The sequence below is a fragment of the Mastigoproctus giganteus genome, chromosome 6 (genome assembly GCF_048544385.1).
Source record: "Mastigoproctus giganteus isolate SK-2022 chromosome 6, ASM4854438v1, whole genome shotgun sequence".
In the NCBI taxonomy this organism is placed as follows: Eukaryota; Metazoa; Arthropoda; class Arachnida; order Uropygi; family Thelyphonidae; genus Mastigoproctus; species Mastigoproctus giganteus.
In genome coordinates, this window is record NC_143580.1 from 154,198,707 (window position 1) to 154,221,757 (window position 23,051).

Sequence of the window (23,051 nt, forward strand, 5' to 3'; positions counted from 1 at the left end):
CACTCAGAGGAAACCAGCTATCTAATTGCAAAAATCAGAAAGCAAATAATAAGACAGAAGCCTGCTTATAAAAAGGCTTGCTTAGTGAAGGCCTTTATGCAAGGCAATCAAAGCCCTGGAAACATTAGGACAACTGCTTGAGGTTCTCTAAACTTTTGTGGAATTTGACCACAGATTGAAACATTATTTTTTATTCTTTTTTAAGGACTGTGACCTTAAAAAAAATACATGATTAATTTTCATTAATAGTATGTAGTTTGATATCAACAGATTTGCTGAAATCTGTTTGATCATCAACAGATTTGCTAAAAGAAAAAGTACTATACCTCTTCAAATCAAGGAATTATTCAGTAGCTGCATAAGCAACAAATTTTTACAAGTGAATTATTGCACCAGTTTACTTAAGAACCTTAAATAGGTCCATGCATGATGTTACATATCCATGGCAACCCCCCACCCCAGGAGTGAATCAATACTGAAAATACAATTAAGCTTATTTAACTTTTTTTAAAATGGAAAAAGCACAAAGATTCAGACAGCATAAAGATTCTGTAAATAATTTACTAAATTTTGACCTACACACACACACACACACACACACACACACACACACACACACTTAAAAAGGAGGTTAACTCTATTAAGATTCAGGATTGTTGATAAATTTCACATGATTATTATTATTTCATAGGTGGCAAATTATGTGAAATCACCAATAAAGTGTGCTCTTTGTAATCACAAATTAGAGATCACTTTATAAACACAAAAGGGAGATCTGCAAAAAAACTTCAATTAGTTAACATTAGTTACTTAGTTGTGTTAAAAAATAGTTAACACACAAATAATTAACTAGGTTTCTACCATATATTTACATATTTTTAAGTATTGTTTAATTATGATACTAAGGTATGCAAGATGACAAATGAATTCATATAATATTTGTGGATTCCTGTCTCATAAGTTGTTCATACATTTCTGAAAATAATTCATAAAGATGTATTATGAAAAGTATCTTAATGAAATCAAATGGGCATATGGAGTTTACCACCTATAAACAATATTTAAAAACATTGATATCTTATTGACATTTAGTTTCATCAAGACAAAATTTAATAATTTAACCATTTATTATAATTTTGAAATAAATAATTCAATTTAACCACTTAATTTTATAATAAATGTAATTTAACTAAGTTCCATTTAATTTGGTTAAATAATTCAAGCAATTACAAGTGTATGCTAGAATAGTTAAACAAAACCACTTGAACATTTACTGATATCAAAGAAATAAACAACAAATCTAAACTAATTAAATTAAAAGGAATTTTTCTTCAAAAAGGTCTCTAAGGTTGAGAGAATGATTCATATCACAAATTTAAACAAGTACACCAACCATTTAACTATAATAGTTTAATACTGAAAATTATAAAATGTACCAGACGATACAGTACTGTAAAATAATATTTACAAAAACTGACTTACAAAATAAAATGTATGATAAAATTTTAAAATGCAATAAAATATAATAAAGGTTAAAAGCGATAAAACAATGATTGTAGCTTTCGGGGGCATTCGTATCCTTTCTCAACAACAATGATGTTTAGGCAATACATCCTTAAATATTAGGTTCAAGGCACATGTGGCTGACTAGGTGCATGCTCATGTATTTCTTCCATGTGAACCAGAACCGGAAATGGCTCGGGAGCGTGGAAACGCAAAGCGCTCATCTTTTTCAAGGACCACAGCCTCCAGAAGGGGGTGGAGCCGAACACCCCTGTCCCTATTCATACTACTGTTTTCGGACGAGCCAATCCATAAACTCTCCAGCCACTTAGAGTCCCAGAACCTATGTGCCCGGTCAAGGATGACAGCATTCGCTGGGGAGACCTGGTGTTGTTTTTCCCAATAATGCTCAGCAAGGGCGGACTGTTTTTGAAAAACTGTATTCATTCATAGACTCCATAGAAGATGGAAGCCTCCAAAGAAAGAAAAGTAGACAGTGAAAACAGTGATATGGACCAATTCTTATACAAGTAGTTTCTACAGAATTAGTGAAGGAGCACTAATATCAATAAATGGGTTAATATTAAAAGCAGAGCCACTTAAATTTCATAAGCTACTTGGTAGAGATGATGATACATTTAGAGCTTCTGAAAAGTGGCTCTAGAGATGGAAGACTCATCATGGGATAACCCAGATCTGGTAGGTGAATCAGCATTTGGTGACATTACAGCAGCAGCAGCAGAAGCATTTCCTGAATTTCTGCATAATGTGATTCAAGATGGTGAATCCACAGATGAACAGCTGTACAACAGCGATGAAACAGCAGCATACTACAAACTTCTCCCTAACAAGCCACTGGATATTAAAAATGCACCCAACAAAGCAAGCATGAAAACTAACAAACAGAGAATTACTGTTACTGTGTGCACACAAGACTGGAAATCGCAAGGCTAAAAGCATTGTGCATTGGTAAAAATCAAAGTCACCAGTGTTTTAAGCATTTTAATATGAAATCTCTACTTGTGATTTATAAAAATATCTCCAATGCTTGGATGATGAGTAATATTTTTGCTTCAGGGATTGAACCATCAGTGAAACACCACTTGCTTTCCAAAAAACTTGAAGAAAAGGCTCTCTTGGATTACTGTCCAGCTCATCCATTAACTGACGTCCTGAAATTGAAAGATGGCAAGATCAGAGTCATGTTTCTGCCAAGGAACACAACTGCACTAATTCAGCTCATGGATCAGAGCATTATTTGAGCCTTCAAAGCCCACTATCATGGTGAACTACTTGTGTTTGTGAACTCAGAAATTCAAATTCTAGAATTTCTGAAAACGCAAACACTGAAAGACATTGCATGCAACATGTTATTAGCGTGGGAGAAAGTAAGCTCAACAGCAATTGAAAACTGCTGTAAAAAATGTATTGGAAAGGATGAGATCACTAATAATAATAACCTTGAATTGGCAGCATTTTCAGAACATCGTAGTACATTACAAGTTGCAAAGGCTCCCACGTAGATTACAAGTTGCAAAGGCAACTTGTAATGTACTTGGGAGCAGTCTTGAAGCAAATGACCTGGCTGCTTGGACTGAGGTGGATGCAGAAGTTCCAGTTGTGCATTATCTGAGTGAGAAAGAAATGGCAGCCTCTGTGTGAACAGTGGAAAGACAAATGACGAATAGAAGGCCAGTGACATGGGGAGTGACTCAGAAGATATGGTCGGTGACTTCTTTAAGGAAAAAGCAACAGAAATTAACAAAGTGCGTTAAAACATTAATGAGGTTATGGTGTGGTTAGAACAGAGTAATAGTGAATATCTTTACTTATTGTATCTGGCAACTATTAAGCATTATGTACTGAAAACACACTATCAACAGTTCCAACAAACTAATTTACATGACTATTCAGTAAAATATAAGTCCATAAGCATTGTGTATTAGTAGAATTTAAAGGGAATGATATTACGTTTAATTACTTTGTCTTTAGCTGTATACTAAAACATTTTAAATAAAGTATTTATTTACAAAGTACAGTAGAACTTCGATTGTCCGTCACCCTATTTATTGTCAGTCTCTGTTAACCGTCACTTAACTTCACTACACTATAATGCATTGTGGTATTGGCGCCACATATCACTCAGTCTTTGTTTACAACTCACTGTATATGGTTGTATTTAACCTCATTTCATATTTTAATAATTTTTATTTAGTAAACCCATTGAAATGACAGAGAAATGTAAGCGAGTAGTGTTGGGATTATCGCAAAAAATTTAAATAATCAATCGTCTAAGAAAACATGAAAGTGCTACAAGTATAGCATTGGTTTATGGAACAGGAAGAACAACAGTAAATGATATAAAGTGTGATGCAAACAAAATTGAAAACCACGTGTCGAAAATGGAAACCACTGATGGTAAGGTTAAAAGTCGTAAAACAATGAAGCTTGCTAAACATGAACAACTGGATACCGCAATGTTTCAATGGTTTGTTCAAAAACGTAGCCAAGGGATCCCATTGCTAGGACCTATAATAATCGAAAAAGCCATTGAAATCGATAAAAAAAAAACTAGGCAGAGATCCTTCATTCAAGGCTAGCATGGTTGGACAGATTTAAGTTTCGCCATGGTATTCGACAGTTGTCGATCCAGGGTGAGAAGCTAAGTGCAGATAGCACAGCAATTTCTGTTTATCGTGAAAAACTACAGAAGGAAATAGCTGATCGAAGTTTGATTAAAGACCAAATAAACAACTGCGATGAGACTGGCCTTAATTGGAAGGCACTGCCTCAAAAGCAACTGGCCTCAATGACTGAACATATGGCACTGGGATATAAGATGCAAAAAGATCGCATCACTATAATGGTATGTGGTAATGCCAGCAGTAGTCATAAATTGCCTTTGGTTGTTATAGAAAAAACAAAAAAAGCCTAGATCATTTAAAAATATTAATTTAAATGCTTTGCCAGTTAAATATTTCTCACAAAACAACATGTGGATGAGCTAAGATATATTTCATGACTAGTTTCATAAAATGTTTGTACCATGTGTAAGATCACATTTCTCATCAAAAGATTTACCACAATGTACAATGCAATTGATGGACAATGTGTCTACTCATCCCATACATGCATGCGATTTAAAAAGTGATGATGGCAAAATATCATGCCACTTTCTGCCAGCAAACATAACATCTCTCATTCAACCGATGGACCAAGCCACGATTGAGAGTATGAAACATCATTATCGCAAAATGTTCATTCAAAAACTTGTTTCGGCAGAAAATAAATTAGATGTGATAGAGTTTTGGAAAAGCTACACTATAAAGGAGTCCCCAAGGGTTCAGTGTTGGGTCCATTGTTGTTTTCTGTATTTATTAATGATATTGATGATGGTATATCAGGCTTAATGTCCAAGTTTGCAGACAATATGAAGGTCGGCAGGGTTGTTAATGACACCAATTACAGTACGCTGTTGCAACAGAATCTAGAAAAGTTGAGCAGGTGGGCTGAGAGGTGGCAACTGAAGTTTAACACTGATAAATGTAAAGTACTGCATATGGGAAGCAGTAACCCCAGAGTAACGTATCAACTGTGTGGTACTACACTGACAGTGGAAGAGAGTGAAAAGGACCTGGGGCTAATTGTGGAGGCAGATATGAAGTTTTCTGAACAGTGCAGACGGTCTGCAAGAGTAGCTCATGGTGTCTTGGCAATGATATACAGGAATTTTTCTAGCAGGGATAAGGAGGTGATTATCCCCTTGTATAAGGGGATAATCACCTCCTTATCCCTGCTAGAAAAATTCTAGCAGGGATATGGAAAAATTCTAGCAGGCAATGGTCAAGCCACACCTTGAGTACTGTATACAGGTCTGGAGGCCTCGTTTTAAGAAGGAGTACAGAGAAGGACAAGAAGATTAGTGATTGGAACAAAGGGTTGCTCTTACGAAGAAAGGCAGAAACTCTTACGTTTTGCAAATTACAGTGTCTGGATAATAGGCACCTGCGAGGGGATTTGATTGAGGTGCATAGACCTTGAATGGTTTCAGCATGCTCGTTACTGATGGGATTCTTCCTCTTTTGCTCAGAATAATTGCCTGAGAGGGCATAAATTCAAATTGAGTGAGGAAAGACAGTTGTAGGATAGATGTACGGAAGTTTGCCTTTAGCCAGCAAGTGATTGATTGCTGGAACAAACTTCCATTTGTTGTTGTAGAAGTTGATAGCTTAAATAGATTCAAGGCAGAACTAGACAAACATTTGGAGTGAGTGGATGGGTGAAATTAGGTGGTTTTTTTTTTTTTTTTTTTTTGGCAGAAGCTATATAAGCTTGCTTTCTTGCATCATGTGCCTTTGCTAATGCTAAAGACGCAATTTTCAATGTCACTGATGCCTAGAATGATGTTCCAGTTCACACAATACAAAGAAGCTGGAATAAGTTGTGGCCAGAAATATATTCAACTGATACAGAAACCATTCCAAAAGAAACTGAAATTTTGCAGTTATGTTTGAAGGGTATATCTGCCAGGGGCAGAGGTTGATGATGTTGTAGAGCGGATATCATCTTTTAAGGGCACAAAAGGTGTAGTTGTACACGTTGGCACTAATGATATTAAGAGTAGGAGACCAGCGGAATTACTTAACAAGTACAGATCACTGTTGAAAAAAAGCCGTGAAGTAGGGTTGAATTTGAAAGTGTCTGCAATTCTGCCCAGACACGATAGGAGGGAGTATATGATGAAAGCCTTGTCGATCAATTCGGCCCTGGAAAGATTGTGCAAGGCTCAAGGGGTAGAATATTTTTAAGCCTAGACTGTACTTATTAACAGAAGAGATTGCTTCTACAGGGATGGGATACACTTAAATAGAAAGGATGCAAGAATATTTGCTGATGCTATTGAGGCAGTGTTAGGTGGGTCGGAAAACTGCTAGCTTGGGGGGAGACAAAGACAAATAGATTAACAGTAGCCACTGGCACAGGTGAAAGAGATTCTTGCACTGCTTCTACTGGAATGAGCAGAAGCCTGAAAAACAATATGCAGGATATTTCAGAGACTGCTGTGAGTCATTGCGGTACAAGTAAACACATGGGTTGTGTTAGGGTAGCTAAGAATAGAAACAGGTGCATGTATACTTGCGGGTACACCAATGCTAGGAGTTTAGTAAATAAATTTGATGAATTTGAGGTTTTGCTCAAAACATCAAAAGCAGATATTGTTGGGATATCAGAGACATGGTGTCACACAGATATAAGGAATGCAGAACTGGAATTTGGGGAGTACAATGTCTACAGGAAGGATAGACAGGATAGGAAGGGAGGAGGGGTTATGCTATTAGTTAAAAAACACATAAAATCCAAGGAAGTGAAGCCAGTCAACATCGATGGACAGGGCAGTGTCGAGTCAGTTTGGTGTGACATAAGCATGGGTAAATCAAAATTGAGAGTAGGAGTGTGCTATAGGCCTAATGACTCTGATGAGTATAATAAGATACTGTACAGGGAAATAGAATGGGCCAGTAAATCAGAGAGTCTTATAATGGGGGATTTTAATTTCCCGGATATTGACTGGAATTTGTGGGTTGGTCACTCACACACTAGCAAGGCTTTTGTGGATTTATTGGATGATTGTTTTCTACACCAGCATGTTCAGGAGGCAACTAGAGGGAGTAATACTCTTGATCTGATTATCAGTAGTGATTCTTCATGCATGAAGAATCTGCAGATAAAGGAACCACTAGGTGGCAGTGATCACAGTGTGCTGAAGTGGGATTTACTCAAGGAGGCAACTACCATCAGAGGTAAAGGGAAGGGTTTTTGCTTTTGTAAAGGCGACTATGATGGGCTGAGACAGTATTTAAATTCTATACAGTGGGACCAACTGATGATGTTACCAACAGCACATTCAAAATGGGAAGCATTCAAGGAACTAATCTTGGAAGCTACCAGGCTTTACATACCAACCAAGAAATATTGTTCAAGGTTCAGGCCTAAATGGTTGTCAGATGAACTAATGAGACATATGGCAGAGAAGAAAAATGCATGGGATACATACAAATTAATGGGTGACATGGAAGCCTATGATAGATATAAGTTGGTCTGTAACCAAGTCACAAAGGAGATTAGGCAGGCAAGGGCAGATTATGAGAAATCCTTGGCAAAGGATGCAAAGAAAAACAGAAAAGAGTTCTTTACCTATTTAAATTGAAGAAGGAAAGGGATGAATCAGATTTGTCCGCTGGATGTTGATGGTTCAACAGTTGAGGATCCTACTCAGGTGGCTGACAATCTAAACGAGTATTTTGCATCTACATTCACACATGAGGAGTTATTCAGGAAGGGGAATGTCGTAGGTGAAGTAAACATTGGCAGTGAGCTAGATGATTTTCTAATAACTGAGAGGAAAGTGGAGGAGAAATTGTTGAGGATAAACATAAAAAAGGCACCCGGGGTGGATGGGATCTATCCAGTTATATTAAAGGAGGTAGCAAAGGAAGTAAGCAAACCCCTAGCCATAATTTTGAGAGCTTCTTTGGACTCGGGGGAGGTACCCATAGACTGGAGATGTGCAAATGTAACCCCAATTCACAAAGGAGGATCAAAGGCTGACACAAGTAATTATAGACCTGTTAGTTTAACTTCGGTTCCAGGAAAATTAATGGAGGCACTGGTTAAAGAAGCACTGCAGGTTCATCTGGACAAGAATTCAGTTATAGCTCAGACACAGCATGGTTTTGTTAAGGGCAGGTCTTGTCTGACCAATTTGATTGGCTATGATGCAGTCACAAAAGAACTGGATGCAGGGAATAACTATGATATTATATATTTGGATCTTAGAAAGGCTTTTGATACTGTTGCGCATGGAAGACTGCTGCACAAATTGGAGCAGTGTGGCATTGGAGGCAAATTGCTGCTATGGATAAAGGGATGGTTGAGTGGCAGAAGACAGAGAGTGGTAATCAGTGGACACTGCTCAACGTGGACTAATGTTATTAGTGGAGTTCCTCAGGGTTCAGTGTTGGGTCCATTGTTGTTTTCTGTATTTATAAATGATATAGATGATAGTATATCAAGCTTAATGTCCAAGTTTGCAGACGATACAAAGGTTGGCAGGGTTGTTAAGGACACTACTGATGCTATGCTGCTGCAACAGGATCTGGAAAGGTTGAGCAGATGGGCTGAGAGGTGGCAAATGAAGTTTAACATTGACAAATGTAAAGTACTACATATGGGAAACAGTAACCCCAGATCAACGTATCAACTCTGTGGTACTACGCTGACAGTGGTAGAGAATGTAAAGGACCTGGGGGTAATTGTGCAGGCAGATATGAAGTTCTCTGAGCAGTGCAGACGAGCTGCAAGAGTAGCTCATAGTGTCTTGTCAATGATATACAGGAATTTTTCTAGCAGGGATAGGGATGTGATTATTCCCTTGTATAAGGCATTGGTCAGGCCACACCTTGAATACTGTATACAGGTCTGGAGGCCTCATTTCAAGAAGGATGTAGAGCTGCTTGAACGAGTACAGAGAAGGGCAACAAGATTAGTGAATGGAACAAAGGGTTGCTCTTACGAAGAAAGGCTTAAGTTTTGCAAATTACAGAGTCTGGAGACTAGGCATCGGCGAGGTGATCTGATAGAGGTGTATAAGGCTTTGAATGGTTTGAGCATGCTCAATGCCGATGGGATTCTTCCTCTTGCTCAGAATAATCACCTGAGAGGGCATAAATTCAAATTGAGGAAGGACGGATGTCAGATAGATGTGCGGAAATGTGCCTTTAGCCAGCGGGCAGTTGGTTTGTGGAATAGACTTCCATCACTTGTTGTTGAAGTTGATAGCCTAAACAAATATAAGGCTCAGCTGGACAGGTATTTCGAACGAACGGAGGGGTAAAATGGGAGTAGTGGTTGTGCTTTTTTTTTTTTTTTTTTTTTTGGCTGATGCTGAATAAGCTTGCTTTCTTGCATCATATGCCTCTACTAATGATAATGTTCCTGGTTTTAAAAATATTTCGATGAAGAAAGTAAATGATTGGCTGGATATGGACAAAATGAACGTCAAATGAGAAATTTTAGACGATGAAATTGTGCAAAGAGTGATGACCATTTCGGATAAATCTGAAACTGAAGAAGAAGAAGAAAAAGCTGCTGCTGATGGAACAACAAACATAATTAGCCACTGTGAAGCTGAAACTATGTTGTCAAAGTGCATTGAGTGGTTCGAGATACATGAAGCAGATGCTACGCAAGTGTTACTTTTGCTGTTGTTGTTGTTTGGTTTTTAGGAGCATTAGCAACTAAGGCCATATTGCTCCAGGATATGCGGTGGTCATTCCTTAACCTTTCCGCATCCTCCGTATTTGGTGGTGACGGGCTCGAACCCCGGTCTAATCAAGAAGCGTGTGCTACGCACTGCTGCTCCTTCCCACCTGGCTACGGAGGCGCCTGTTACTTTTGCGTAAAATTCATAACATTGCCTACCAAAAGGCTCGAGGGATAAGGAAACAAAAAAATTGACTGACTTTTTTAGAAAATAAATTTAATTATGTAGTATTGTTTTCTTTTAAATTTCTTTAATGACATTAGAACAATGTTGTATATACATAATATTGTTTTCTTTTAAATTTTTTTATGACTAGACCAATGTAAATCAAAACATTAAAAATAGGTTATGTATGTAGATATCTGTACTATGATTTTTGATGACCCAGTAAAAAAAAATAAATAATAATTAAAATTTAATTAAATATCATTAGGTTGTATTATGTAATAAAATAAACAAGTTAGATGACCCAGTCTATTGTAGGTATAATGTTTTTAAATGTATATATTCTATTATCTGTCATGGTCTCAGTCCCATACCCTGACGGATAATTGAAGTTCTACTGTAAAATGTATTTATGTTAAAAAAACTGGGGTAAAAATGGAAAAAAATTTTGGCTATAATGTGCTTGCTTATAACACAGGTATTAAAGTCGTTGCCTAACACCTGCACTATATTGAGGTTGCAATGTATTATCCAAAAAGCTATTTTTATATGAAAAAACTTACTTTTGTTATCAAGACCAGCTCTATATTTGTCAAAGCCTTTTAGTCTTACTCTCTGACCTATCATTTCAAGAAATTCTTCAAAGGCTGGTCCCGAATGCTCTACATAAATATGAAGAATATTCAGTTTTATTATAAAGTTACTAACACAGTTTAACCATAAGTTTAAAAAAAAAAAAGATGGAAATGCTATGCTTTCACAAAGCAGTTGTGTGCATGGAAGCAACAACTCGATTCATATTTTAAACTTAGTAATATTTTCTCTTATGTGGAATTATTTTATCCTAAACAATAAGTTACACAAACAAAAGTATGCACAGCACAGGGCTAAAGTGAAACTCAAATTAAGTTGCAGTATCCACCACTATGCATCCAACATATGGATGAACTATTACAAAACTATTTTAGTACAGAAAATAATATACATTAATTTAAGCTATTCAAGAAAAGTGAACTGAATAATTAAATTACAAAAAAAAAAAAAAAAAAAAGTGTCATAAGTCCATACAAGTTCAGTTTTGAATTTAAAGAGAAATTTAATCAGCACAATATTTGAAATAAAATTATAATGCATCTGTTATTACAGTAGAATTTTATATTAACGTATTCAAAGTGAACACATGACAAAATCAATATCAATTTTATCACATCAATCAAGTTAGGTAAAATCCACGTCGCATTATATTCCAGGCATGTTCAATTATCAAATAATATACCTTAGGGGTTAAAAACTTTTTTTTTATTGTACTCAAGGAGTATTTATGAAAACTTAACCACGATATTCACAAATCCCACCTCATGACTACCTGTAGCCCAGTTAGTTTAGTCACTCTGTGTAGTTTCTAAGCAAAGCATGCTGATTTGGTAATAAAAAAGGTTAGATATTTGATTCTGCATTTCTTGTCTGTATGGTGTGAAAAACAACTTTTTCTTCAGATGCCAGTAAAGTAAGCAAAAGAATATACTGCAACACTTGGAAACCCACTGGCGGGTCATTCCCACCCACCAAACTAGACAAGAGTCCAATGAATTGTCACTTGAACCCAGAACTAGATGGGCCACTAGTCGGTTGCACCACCACCACCACCATGATGTATTATAGATGTTCCATAATTCCAGTGTAATGAAATTATGGAACATCTCCTTTCTTCTCCTAGTCTCCTTGTTTGAAATTAAACCCCATGCTGGAAAATGAAGAAAGAGGTTACCAATGGCAACCTCTTTCTTCATCTTGCATGATATGGGCATGCTAATGGGTCAGGTATGGGTTATCACAATCTTCTGATCTGTACAATGCCCTACACACTTTTTATCTTTGCATCTGACTACCTCACTCAACACAGATTCTATTCTGACATACATTAAGTTCCTAATCCAGGAAAGTTTTTTGTCATGCTCGAGCTACTTCTGATAAGAAGAAAGGACCCTGCCCCACTTAAAAATCCTCATAGAGTATTTCAAGTCTTGGATTAATCCACAATGCTTGAAAGCCTTGTGGATTAACCCAAGACGTTAAATACTCTATGAGGATTTATAGTCTACCCTATTAACCCTATTTATAGTCCCTCCTATCAAGCCTGGAAAAAATTGCAAACAAACATTCAGAAGTAGTGCATTTTTTCAGTATACCTTATATTTACCCAACAAATCATCAGTTCATTTGCATTTAACATTAGTCTCACATAAATAATAATGCTCCCTCACTCCCCTTAAAAATCTGACAATATACTGGTGACATTATCAATTGTTGCTCCCAGAAGAGCACATCCTATTAGTCCACTTATCCTTATTATAAAAAAATTACCTGTTTCCCTGACAATGGAGTCTCCCAATGACTATAAACCCTCTTGAACCAGAGCATTATGCACTAGATTATTCTTTTCTAGGGCCTCAAAATCAGAGTACATCATCTTACAGGTGACTAGATACTCGAGTCTCTGATGAATTCCTAGTTTTATTTGTCTCTAAGGCATGCCTCCATTTCTTCAGGGATTCAAATTCACCAAGTTTTATTTTTGATCAGTACTCCTTACATTGGGAATAAAGAAAAGAATCACACCAGCTGAGTTATGATTATCAACCAGATCAACCTTTTAACACATCCACAAGAGATTAACTTGACTCATATGGGAATCACCTGAGGCCATTTCCATCCGAGTCATAATATCCTCAGACAAAGTATTAGAAGTAGAGAGGGAAATCCTAAATTGTAGTGCAAAAACAAATATCAGAAACATTTCAATAAAATAATTGGTTTAGGCATTTTACTGGTGCATCAGCTTCTATGGCTATAGTGCACTACACTTATGATTTGTGGTTTATTCACTGATGTCTGTTATGATTTTTATATTAAATTATGGTAGTTTACATGTTTCGGAAACTGGAAAACTTCAGATATATTAGGTATGTCTGAATATTGTTTGTAATGAAAGTGTCTGTTGCTTTTATGGATTTGCCGTTCTCGTGTAAAGTTAAGGCAGTACGTAGAATATGTTGGACTGTTAGCACTATTTAACAGTCAGAGCACTTGGGTTGTTGTTGTTATTTGGTTTTTAGGAGCATTAGCAACTAAGGCCATATTGCTCCGGGATATGCGGTGGTCATTCCCTGACCTTTCCGCATCCTCCATATTTGGTGGTGACGGGCTCGAACCCCGGTCTAATCAAGAAGCGTGTTCTAACGCACCGCTGCTCCTTCCCACCTGGCTACGGAGGCGCCTAGAGCACTTGGGTGGAGATTCAGCTTGGAGCAGGTAGAAGTGGGTAACATTGGTATGTCCCATTCTTAGTTGCTCAGTAAAACTTAGCAAATGGGATAATGGAACAACAGTTTTATCTGTAATAATTTATTACCAGCTTGCTCCTGCCATTTTTGTTGCCACTGTCTTTCACCACTATTTCGGATTGTAATTTTACAGTTTAGGTATGGTATTTTTATAGTTTTGTTGACCGGGCTTTCTGCTTGTTTTGCTGCTTTGTCTGCCTGTTCATTGCTCTCTATTCCTACATTTCTGGGAACCCAGTAGAAACTTATGTTTTGATTTCAGTTTGCTCATTTTGTTAGCATGTTTTGGATTTTCAATGCAGTCAGATAGGTATTCCTGGTGTTATTGTTTAAGGCTTGCAGGGCATTAGCATTAGTAGAGGCATTTGATGCAAGAAAGCAAGCTTATGCAGCATCAGCCAAAAAAAAATAAATAAATAAAAATAAAAAATAAAAAAAATAAAAAATAACCACTTCCACTTCACCCCTCTGTTCGTTCGAAATACCTGTCCAGCTGAGCCTTAAACTTATTTAGGCTATCAACTTCCACGACAAGGGATGGAAGTTTATTCCACCAACCAACCACCCGCTGGCTAAAGGCAAATTTCCTCACGTCTATCCTACATCTGTCTTTTCTCAATTTGAATTTATGACCCTCAGGTGATTATTCTGAGCGAGAGGAAGAATCCCATCAGCATTGAGCATGCTCAAACCATTCAAGGCTTTATACACCTCTATCAGATCACCTCGCCAGTGCCTAGTCTCCAGACACTGTAATTTGCAAAACTTAAGCCTTTCTTCGTAAGAGCACCCCTTTGTTCCATTCACTAATCTTGTTGCCCTTCTCTGTACTCGTTCCAGCATCTCTACATCCTTCTTGAAATGAGGCCTCCAGACCTGTATACAGTACTCTAGGTGTGGTCTGACCATTGCCTTATACAAGGGAATAATCACCTCCTTATCCCTGCTAGAAAAATTCCTATATATCATCGATAATACACCATGAGCTACTCTTGCAGCCCATCTGCACTGCTCAGAAAACTTCATATCTGCCTGCACAACCACCCCCAGGTCCCTTTCATTCTCTACCACAGTCAGTGTAGTACCACAGAGTTGAATGTTGCTCTGGGGTTGCTGTTTCCCATATGTAGTACTTTACATTTGTCAATGTTAAACTTCATTTGCCACCTCTCAGCCCATCTGCTCAACCTTTCCAGATCCTGTTGCAGCAGCATAGTGTCAGTAGTGTACTTAACAACCCTGCCAACCGTTGTATCGTCTGCAAACTTGGACATTAAGCTTGATATACCATCATAAATATCATTTATAAATACAGAAAACAATAATGGACCCAATACTGAACCCTGAGGGACTCCACTAATAACATTAGTCCACGATGAGCAGTGTCCATTGATTACCACTCTCTGTCACCTCCCCCTCAACCACCCCTTTATCCACAGCAGCAATTTGCCTCCAATGCCACACTGCTCCAATTTGTGCAGCAGTTTTCCATGTGCAACAGTATCAAAATCCTTTCTAAGATCCAAGTATATAATATCAAAGTTATTGCCTGCATCCAGTTCTTTTGTGACTGCATCATAGTATCCAATCAAATTTGTCAGGCAAGACTTCCCCTTAACAAAACCATGCTGTGTCTGAGTTTTGACTGAAGTCTTGTCTAGATGATCCTGCAGTGCTTTTTTAACCAGTGCCTCCATTAATTTTCCAGGAATAGAAGTTAAACTAATAGGTCTATAATTATTTGTGTCGCCCTTTGATCCTCCTTTTTGAATTGGGGTTACATTTGCACATCTCCAGTCCATGGGTACTTCCCCTGAGTCCAAGGAAGCTCTCATAATTATGGCTAAGGGTTTGCTTACTTCCTTTCCTGCCTCCTTTGATATAACTGGATAGATCCCATCCACCCCAGGTGCCTTTCTTGTATTTATCTTCAACAATTTCTCCTCCACTTTACTCTCAATTATTACAAGATTCTCTAGCTTACTGCCAGAGTTGAATACACCTCTGGCATTCCCCTCGCTGAATAACTCCTCATGTGTGAATGTCGATGCAAAATATTCATTCAGTTTGTTAGCTACCTGAGCAGGATCATCAACAGTTGACCCATCGATATCAAGTGGACCAATCTGATTCATCCCCTTCCTTCTAGAGTTTACATAAGTAAAGAACTCTTTGCTGTTTTTCTTTGCATCCCTTGCCAAAGATTTCTCGTAATCTGCCTTCGCCTGCCTAACCTCCTTTGTAACTTGGTTACAGATCAACTTGTATCTATCATAGTCTTCTGTGTCACGTGTTAATTTGTATGTATCCCATGCATTTTTCTTCTCTGCCATATGTCTCATTAGTTCATCTGACATCCACTTAGGCCTAAACCTTGAACAATATTTCTTAGTTGGTATGTAAAGCCTAGTAGCTTCCAAGGTAAGTTCTTTGAATGCTTCCCATTTTGAATTTGCTGTTGGTATCATCATCAGTTGTTCCCACTGTATAGAATTTAAAACTGTCTCAGTCCGTCGTAGTCGCCTTTACGAAAGCAATAACCCTTCCCTTTACCCCTAATGGTAGTTACCTCTTTGAGTAAATCCCACTTCAGCACACTGTGATCACTGCCACCTAGTGGTTCATTTACCTGCAGATTCTTAATGCATGAAGAATCACTACTGATAATCAAATCAAGAGTATTACTCCCTTTAGTTGCCTCCCGAACATGCTGATGTAGAAAACAATCATCCAATAAATCCACAAAAGCCTTGCTAGTGTGTGAGTGACCAACCCACAAATTCCAGTCAATATCCGGGAAATTAAAATCCCCCATTATAAGACTCTCTGATTTACTGGCCCATTCTATTTCCCTGTACAGTATCTTATTATACTCATCAGAGTCATTAGGCCTATAGCACACTCCTACTCTCAATTTTGATCTCCCAATGCTTATGTCACACCAAACTGACTCGACACTGCCCTGTCCAGCAATGTCGACTGGCTTCACTTCCTTGGATTTTATGTATTTCTTAACTAATAGCATAACCCCTCCTCCCTTCCTACCCTGTGTATCCTTTCTGTAGACATTGTACTCCCCAAATTCCAGTTGTGCATTCTTTATATCTGTGTGACACCACAATATCTGCCTTTGATGTTTTGAGCAATATCTCAAATTCATCAAATTTATTTACTAAACTCCTAGCATTGGTGTACACGCAAGTATACATGCACCTGTTCTTTTTCTTAGCTACCCTAACAGAACCTATGTGTTTATTTGTACCCCAATGATTCCCAGCAGTCTCTGAACTATCCTGCATCTTATTTTCCAGGCTGCGGCTCATTCCAATAGAAGCACTGCAAGAATCACTTTCACCTCTGCCAGTGGCTACTGTTAATCTATTAGTCCTTGTATCTCCCCCAATCTAGCAGTTTTCCGACCCACCTAACACTGCCTCAATAGCATCAGCAAACATTCTTGCACCCTTTCTATTTAAGTGTATCCCATCCCTGTAAAAGTAGTCTCTCCTGTTAACAAGTACAGACCAGGCTGAAAAAATTCTACCCCTTGAGTCTTGCACAATCCTTCCAGGGCCGAATTGATCAACAGGGCTCTAATCATATACTCCCTCCTATCGTGTCTGGGCAGAATTGCAGACACTTTCAAATTCAACCCTAATTCACGGCTTTTTTTCAACAGTGACCTGTACTTGTTAAGTAATTCCGCCGGTCTCCTACTCTTAATATCATTAGTGCCAACGTGTACAACTATATCACCTTTTGTGCCCTTAAAAGATGATATCCGCTCTACAAAGTCATCAACCTTTGCCCCTTGCAGACATACCCTGGTCCTGTTCCACCTATCCTTTTGAATTCCATTGAATGAATTCAATTGAATTCAATATCCCATTGAATTAATCCATTAAGATTATACTGCTTGGGATGTTGGTTAGCCATATATGGTTCAGGCTAGTTGTATAGCCTCCAGTTATGCAGTATAAATACTGCACTCAGTTGGGAGATAATGGTATTCAGGAACTTGGTAGCTATTCCTACCTTGGTTTCTGTTTGGAACCATCTGTGTATATCAGGGTGGAATTGCAATGTTCTGCTCTATAGTCTGCATGTAATTGCTGGAAATTTTGTTTAGGTAAAGAATTTTTGTTCTAGTTAAACGTATGAAGATCACACATTGTTTGGATGGTTCCCCAATGTGGATATGGAACTTTAGGAGAAATTGCTATCCGATTGAGATTTAAATTACATTGCAGGATTAGGTCTTTTAAATATATGCCTGCTGGTTTGTTAATATTTGGATGTACTCTACACATATCTGTTTTCCAAATCTGATTCATGTAAGGTTGTCCATATCGGGTGGTTGGGTATTGATTTTATTTTTGCAGCATAGTATAACAGGTGGTTTGTGGGCTTCTGCATATAGGCTCTGGACCGGTGATGGGCAATATGCTCGTAATATTGTACGTAAAGAGCCATGATGCACTGGATCAAGACCTTCTTTTTTTTTTTTTTTTTTTTTTTTGATTTGGTAGTTGTTGGCACATCGGCTTCTGTGGCCATATTGCACCTCCCAAGGTTTTTGCAGTACTTTGATCCAAGCCCGAGGCGGGAATCGAACCCGCGACATTTGGGTTGCCGGGTAGGTACTTTACCCACTCGGCTAGCCCGGTCGGCTTCAAGACCTTCTCAAGGCACTCGATAGTCCAGTCAAGATCTTATGAGGGCTCTGTAAATCACAATAAAGTAACTATCTGCAACCGAGGTCATTGCCGATAAGACTCAAAATGTTTCTTGAGGCAGTTTGTTCTCAGTTGTTTTATATGTTCTAAAAAAGTTAGTTTTTTTATCAAGAATAAATTCAAGAAATTTTGTGGTTGGTTTGATTGGGATTAACTGTCCATTAAGTTTTAATTCCAAATCTAAATGAAGGTTTCTTTACCTACAGAAGTGCATATCTACTGTTTTTTGTGTGGAGATCATGAAACCATTTTTCTGATCCCAACTGCTGACCTTGTTTATTCCTTGTAATTGGCATTCTATTGTTCTCATGTTTTAGGATTGGAATGAGATACTGAAATCATCTACATAAATAGCTGTATTTATGGTAGGTGGTATCTATTGGGTTATTGAGTTTATTTTTATTGCAAACAGGGTGGCACTGAGAACTGATTCCTGTGGTACTCCTTGTAGAAAAATTTTTGAGAGTGTAGTTTGAGAAAAATTTTTGAGAGTGTAGTTTGAGAAAAATTTTTGAGAGTGTCCCGAAGAATGCCAAAGTGTCAGGTTACATCGTATGCTTTCTCAATATCGAAACATATCATGATATTCTTTTCTAATGAAAGCATTCCATTCGTTGCTTTCTATTTTAATTAGAAGATCCAAGGTTGATTTATTGGGCACAAAAGGTTATGGTTTTCTAGGTACCACATAGGCCTTGCATTTATGATTTTTTCCATTAATTTTCCTAGGCAGCTGGTGAGTGCTACTGGATGGTAGCTGTTCAGATTAGTAGGATCTTTGCCAGGTTTTGGGAAAACAAGGACAATCACATGATGCCACACGTTAGGAAACTCATGCTCCATATTTTGTGGTTATATAAAAGAAGCAGAGATTGTAATGATCCTTGCCCGAGTTTCTTTATCATCATATAATTGATGCCATCTGGACCTTCTGCACTTGGTTTTGTTTGTGATTGAGCCTTATGGAATTCTGTTATGATTATATTGTTAGTGGATGATTATATTGTTCCACATATTTTGTGGATATTTTTAAATTGTATTTTTCTTGATGATTTTTATATTTCTGGAACTTCGGTGTATAGGATGTGGTGGCAGATAGTGGGGTAAAAGTTTCACCTAAAGCATCCCTATATCTTTTGGATCAGCTATATCTTGCACTTGCCAATTGATAATTGGAGGTACTAAATTTTGGTATCTATTGCTCAATTTTCTTATTTTATCCCAAACTATTTTAATATTTGTAATTATATTTATGACTGAGGCAAAACGTATCCAGGAGGCTTTCTTGCATACCCACCTGACATATCTTGCTCTTGCTCTCATTTTTTTAAAATGTGTTAGATTGTCTGTGGTTGGATTTTTGTGAAAAATATTCCATGCTCTGTTTCTGTCTCGGTTTGCTCGAGCGCATTCCTCATTCCACCAAGGCTTTGGGAATAAAGGAAGTTTGGTGAACATTTTTGGTATTGATTTTGTATTGTTCTGCTGCTTGGTTAATTTGGTTGGTTACATATTGTAATGCTTTGTTAATAGTTAGTTGTTGAACTTTGAACTTTCTATGTTCAATTACTGCTAGACTTTTGTATTTTTTCCAGTCTGCTTTGTCTAGCTTCCATTTGGGTTTTCGTCTGGATTGACATGGGGTGTCTTTTGTTAGATTGAAAATAATGGGGTAGTGGTCGCTGAGTAATGGATCTTCATGAACTGGCAATTCATTACACGGCAACTCATTGTGAAAGTATTCACAATATAAGATGTAATTAAAACAATGCCAATTTGTCTACTTTGGTAGGCAGCTACATATAAAAATTATGCAATTGCACTAACCCATATGTTAGTCTTCATGAACTGTCCATTCTAAAACAGGATATAATGATGGGTAGCATAAAGTAAGATCTATTGCTGTGCTGGTTCCTGTTGGAAGGAGGATATGTGTGTGTTTTCCACTGTTCAGGAGGGTTAGATTTTGGCATCTATTACTTTTTCTATTTGATGACCCCCTTTTAATAAGATCAGTATTTCCCGATAAGGGGTAATGTCCATTTAGATCCTTCATTATACAGTTAAGGAGGGGATAGTTGATCCATCAGTTCTTCTAAGTCTTCATAAATTATTTCTTGGTTCAGGGGTAGATATATTGATACAATTGCTATTAAACTACTTGCTGCTATAAGTACTGCTATTACCTCAAGAGCGGGTTTTTAGGGAGACTGTTTGAATTGGTACGTGAGAATTGACAAGGATTGCTCATGGGTTAGAATTATTTATTTGATCTCGTCTATGTATAGTGTAGTTTTTGATTAAGATTGTAACATCAGGTAAAGATATGTTTCTTGTAAGCAGAAACACATCAGGTGATGTTGAGAAATTAAATCTCTGACATCATTAATATTATAATGAAAACCTTGATAATTCCACTGAATAAAAGTGCTTACTGTTTTAGATGAGTTTTCTAGTTGTTTTCTCTGTTTTATATTTTTCTGTTTTCTGCCATTAATGTTTTATATATTTCCATCTGTGATTTCTTTTTTGGGAAAATATGGCTTTCCAGTGTCCATATCTTCCTCAGCAAATATTTCTAGAACGGGTTCTTCTTCTTCTTATGTTTTTCCTGCTGTGCCACTTGTTCCGCAGCATGGTGTACTATTATGGAGAGGGTCTTCTTTTAGTTTTCCCTATAGCGATGAAATTACTGTCAGTGGGACTGAGAGGGATGGTTGCAGCCTGTTCTCATTTCTGCTGTTTCAGGGACGTGAACCATTTGCATGTCCAATCTGACAGTGATTCATTTGGTGCGATTGTGACTTCGGTTTATGATCCCATTGTTTGTTGTTCCTGGGTTATTTGTACTATTTGTGTTATTTGTGCATCAGTAGGTTTCCTTATGCTGGCTGGTTGTAATATCTTTCTGGCTTCCTGGGATGCTTTGTATCTTTGGATTTTTCCTTTCCTGTTTCCATCTTTCGCATTCCCCAGAGTAGACAGTGTGGCTTCCACTACAGTTTGGGCATTTAGGATACTCACAGTTGAGCATTCTTTATTGGTGTATTCTCGGGAACCACATTTGGCACATATTGCTATTCCTCTGCATGTTGCTTGCGAATGTCCATATTTTTGACATTTAAAGCATTGAATAGGATTCGGTATATAAGGTCGAATTTGACAGAGCTATCCTGCTTTCACATGCTGCGGTGAATTTGAAGTATTAAAAGTTAAAATGATATTTCTGTTCTGGTGATTTCTCCTTTTTTGATCACTATTCTTTTAACATGGATGACTCCTGGTTTTTCATTTACTGTAGTATTTCTTCTTCTGTTATATTGAGGAGGTCCCACTCTGAGATTACTCTTTTCAAGGAGTGTTTAAAGTATTTTGGGGTGTAACTGTTACTGGGGTCCCACTGAAAGTGGATGTTTTCATTAGTTGTTCTGACTTTCATATACTGGTTGTTTCAATTAGCAGGTCACCTGATTTTAACCTTTTTACTGCTTTTGGAGTTCCAGCTATATTTTCTAGACATTTTTGTATCAGAAAAGGGGATAATTTTCCTGCGGACTGATTACCTGTAGAATGAATAATGAGATACTATGGTGCAGGTATTTCATATATATCTGTTTTTTGTCTTTTTGCAGTTTGTATTGAGTTGTTTGCTTGAGTTGATTGGATCATGTTAGAGGATTTTGTGACTTGATTGTCAAAATCCATTGTGTTTGCTCCTTTTTTTTTCTGGGAATGAGAGCTTTCCTCCGAGGGTACCAGCCCAACCACAAGGAGGCAGGAGCAGTGCCACCTAGTGACCAAGCATAAATGGAAAGGTTAGTAATTGATTAATATAAAGAAAGGTGACTTTCCTTTCTGTGTTAGTAAGTTTTTAATTTGTTAAGTGCTATTAATATATACAAGAGGACTTTAAGGAATTGCAGAAACTCTCACAAAAAATAAAGCTATTTATAATAATTGGCATGCTTGATAATAGCTGAGAAGTCACTTGAATCACAAAGCTTGGCACTCGGGGCCTCAATAAAATAAAGCAACACATAATATTGCTTGAAATAGCATAAAATTTTTTAAAGCAACAGTATGAAAATATTTCTCGATTTGATATGACCACCTCAATCTCACTTATCTGTAGCAGATATATATATATATATATATTTTTTTTTTTTTTTTTTTTTTGTAAGTACATGTTAGTGACATATTTCTGCAGCAGCATGACAATGACAGTTTTCCCTATATTTATATAATGCTTCAATATAATAAAAACTTACTTTCCTTTATTCATTCCTGATTGAATACAAAAATTAAAAGTGTCAGATTATAATTCATTGACTGCTCTTCCAAATAAAGCATTATGGAACAAATATATCACGAAATTTATGGCTGATACACAGATCTTCACAAGATAAAATCACAACCTAGGACATCAGAGTTTAAAGACCTGAGATTTTAAGAGCTTCACTAGGATTCCAACTTTCCGACATGTATTCAATAATTGGATGCATATAATGAATGTAATTAGTGCTGGAAGACTTACTTTATGCAAATTTCAGCAAGCCACAGTAGTTCACTTGTATTTTATTCTGTCCATCATAACCAAACAACTGCAACTAGATCCAATGCATACATATAGCAACTGAAATGCACTTATAATATCATCTATTCTCTATGTAAGTAACCCACGAACATTTACTTTTTTTCTTTTTTTTTTTTTTTGACACTATACATAAGACACAATGTAAATAATCTTACCATTATTATACATTTCTTCTTCTGTAGCTTGACCAGCCTTACAATACATAATCCCTACTTTATATGTTTTATTCAACTGCAAAAAAAAACACACACACAAATAAGAGCTCTTTTCACTCATTAAAAAGTGGCAAACATTTTGGAAAGTGATTAACAGCAGCATTTTTAACAAATAGACAGGTAATAATAAGCAAAGAATACAACGTACTTATTTTAATATTCTACAGACAC

At 37.1% G+C, this 23,051-nt stretch overlaps 1 protein-coding gene across 8 annotated transcripts in view; it reads right to left on the reverse strand.

Moving 5' to 3' along the window:
• LOC150084664 (signal-induced proliferation-associated 1-like protein 2) overlaps positions 1-23,051 on the reverse strand; it is a 585,655-nt gene that overhangs the window by 435,033 nt on the left and 127,571 nt on the right. For all 8 annotated transcript variants that reach the window (XM_090376537.1, XM_090376543.1, XM_090376536.1 and 5 more), the window contains 2 exons: positions 22,821-22,896; positions 10,555-10,653 (listed from right to left, as the gene is read on the reverse strand). In XM_090376537.1, the coding sequence (XP_090232663.1) occupies positions 10,555-10,653; positions 22,821-22,896 (175 nt within the window). The remainder of the gene's footprint in view (positions 1-10,554; positions 10,654-22,820; positions 22,897-23,051) is intronic.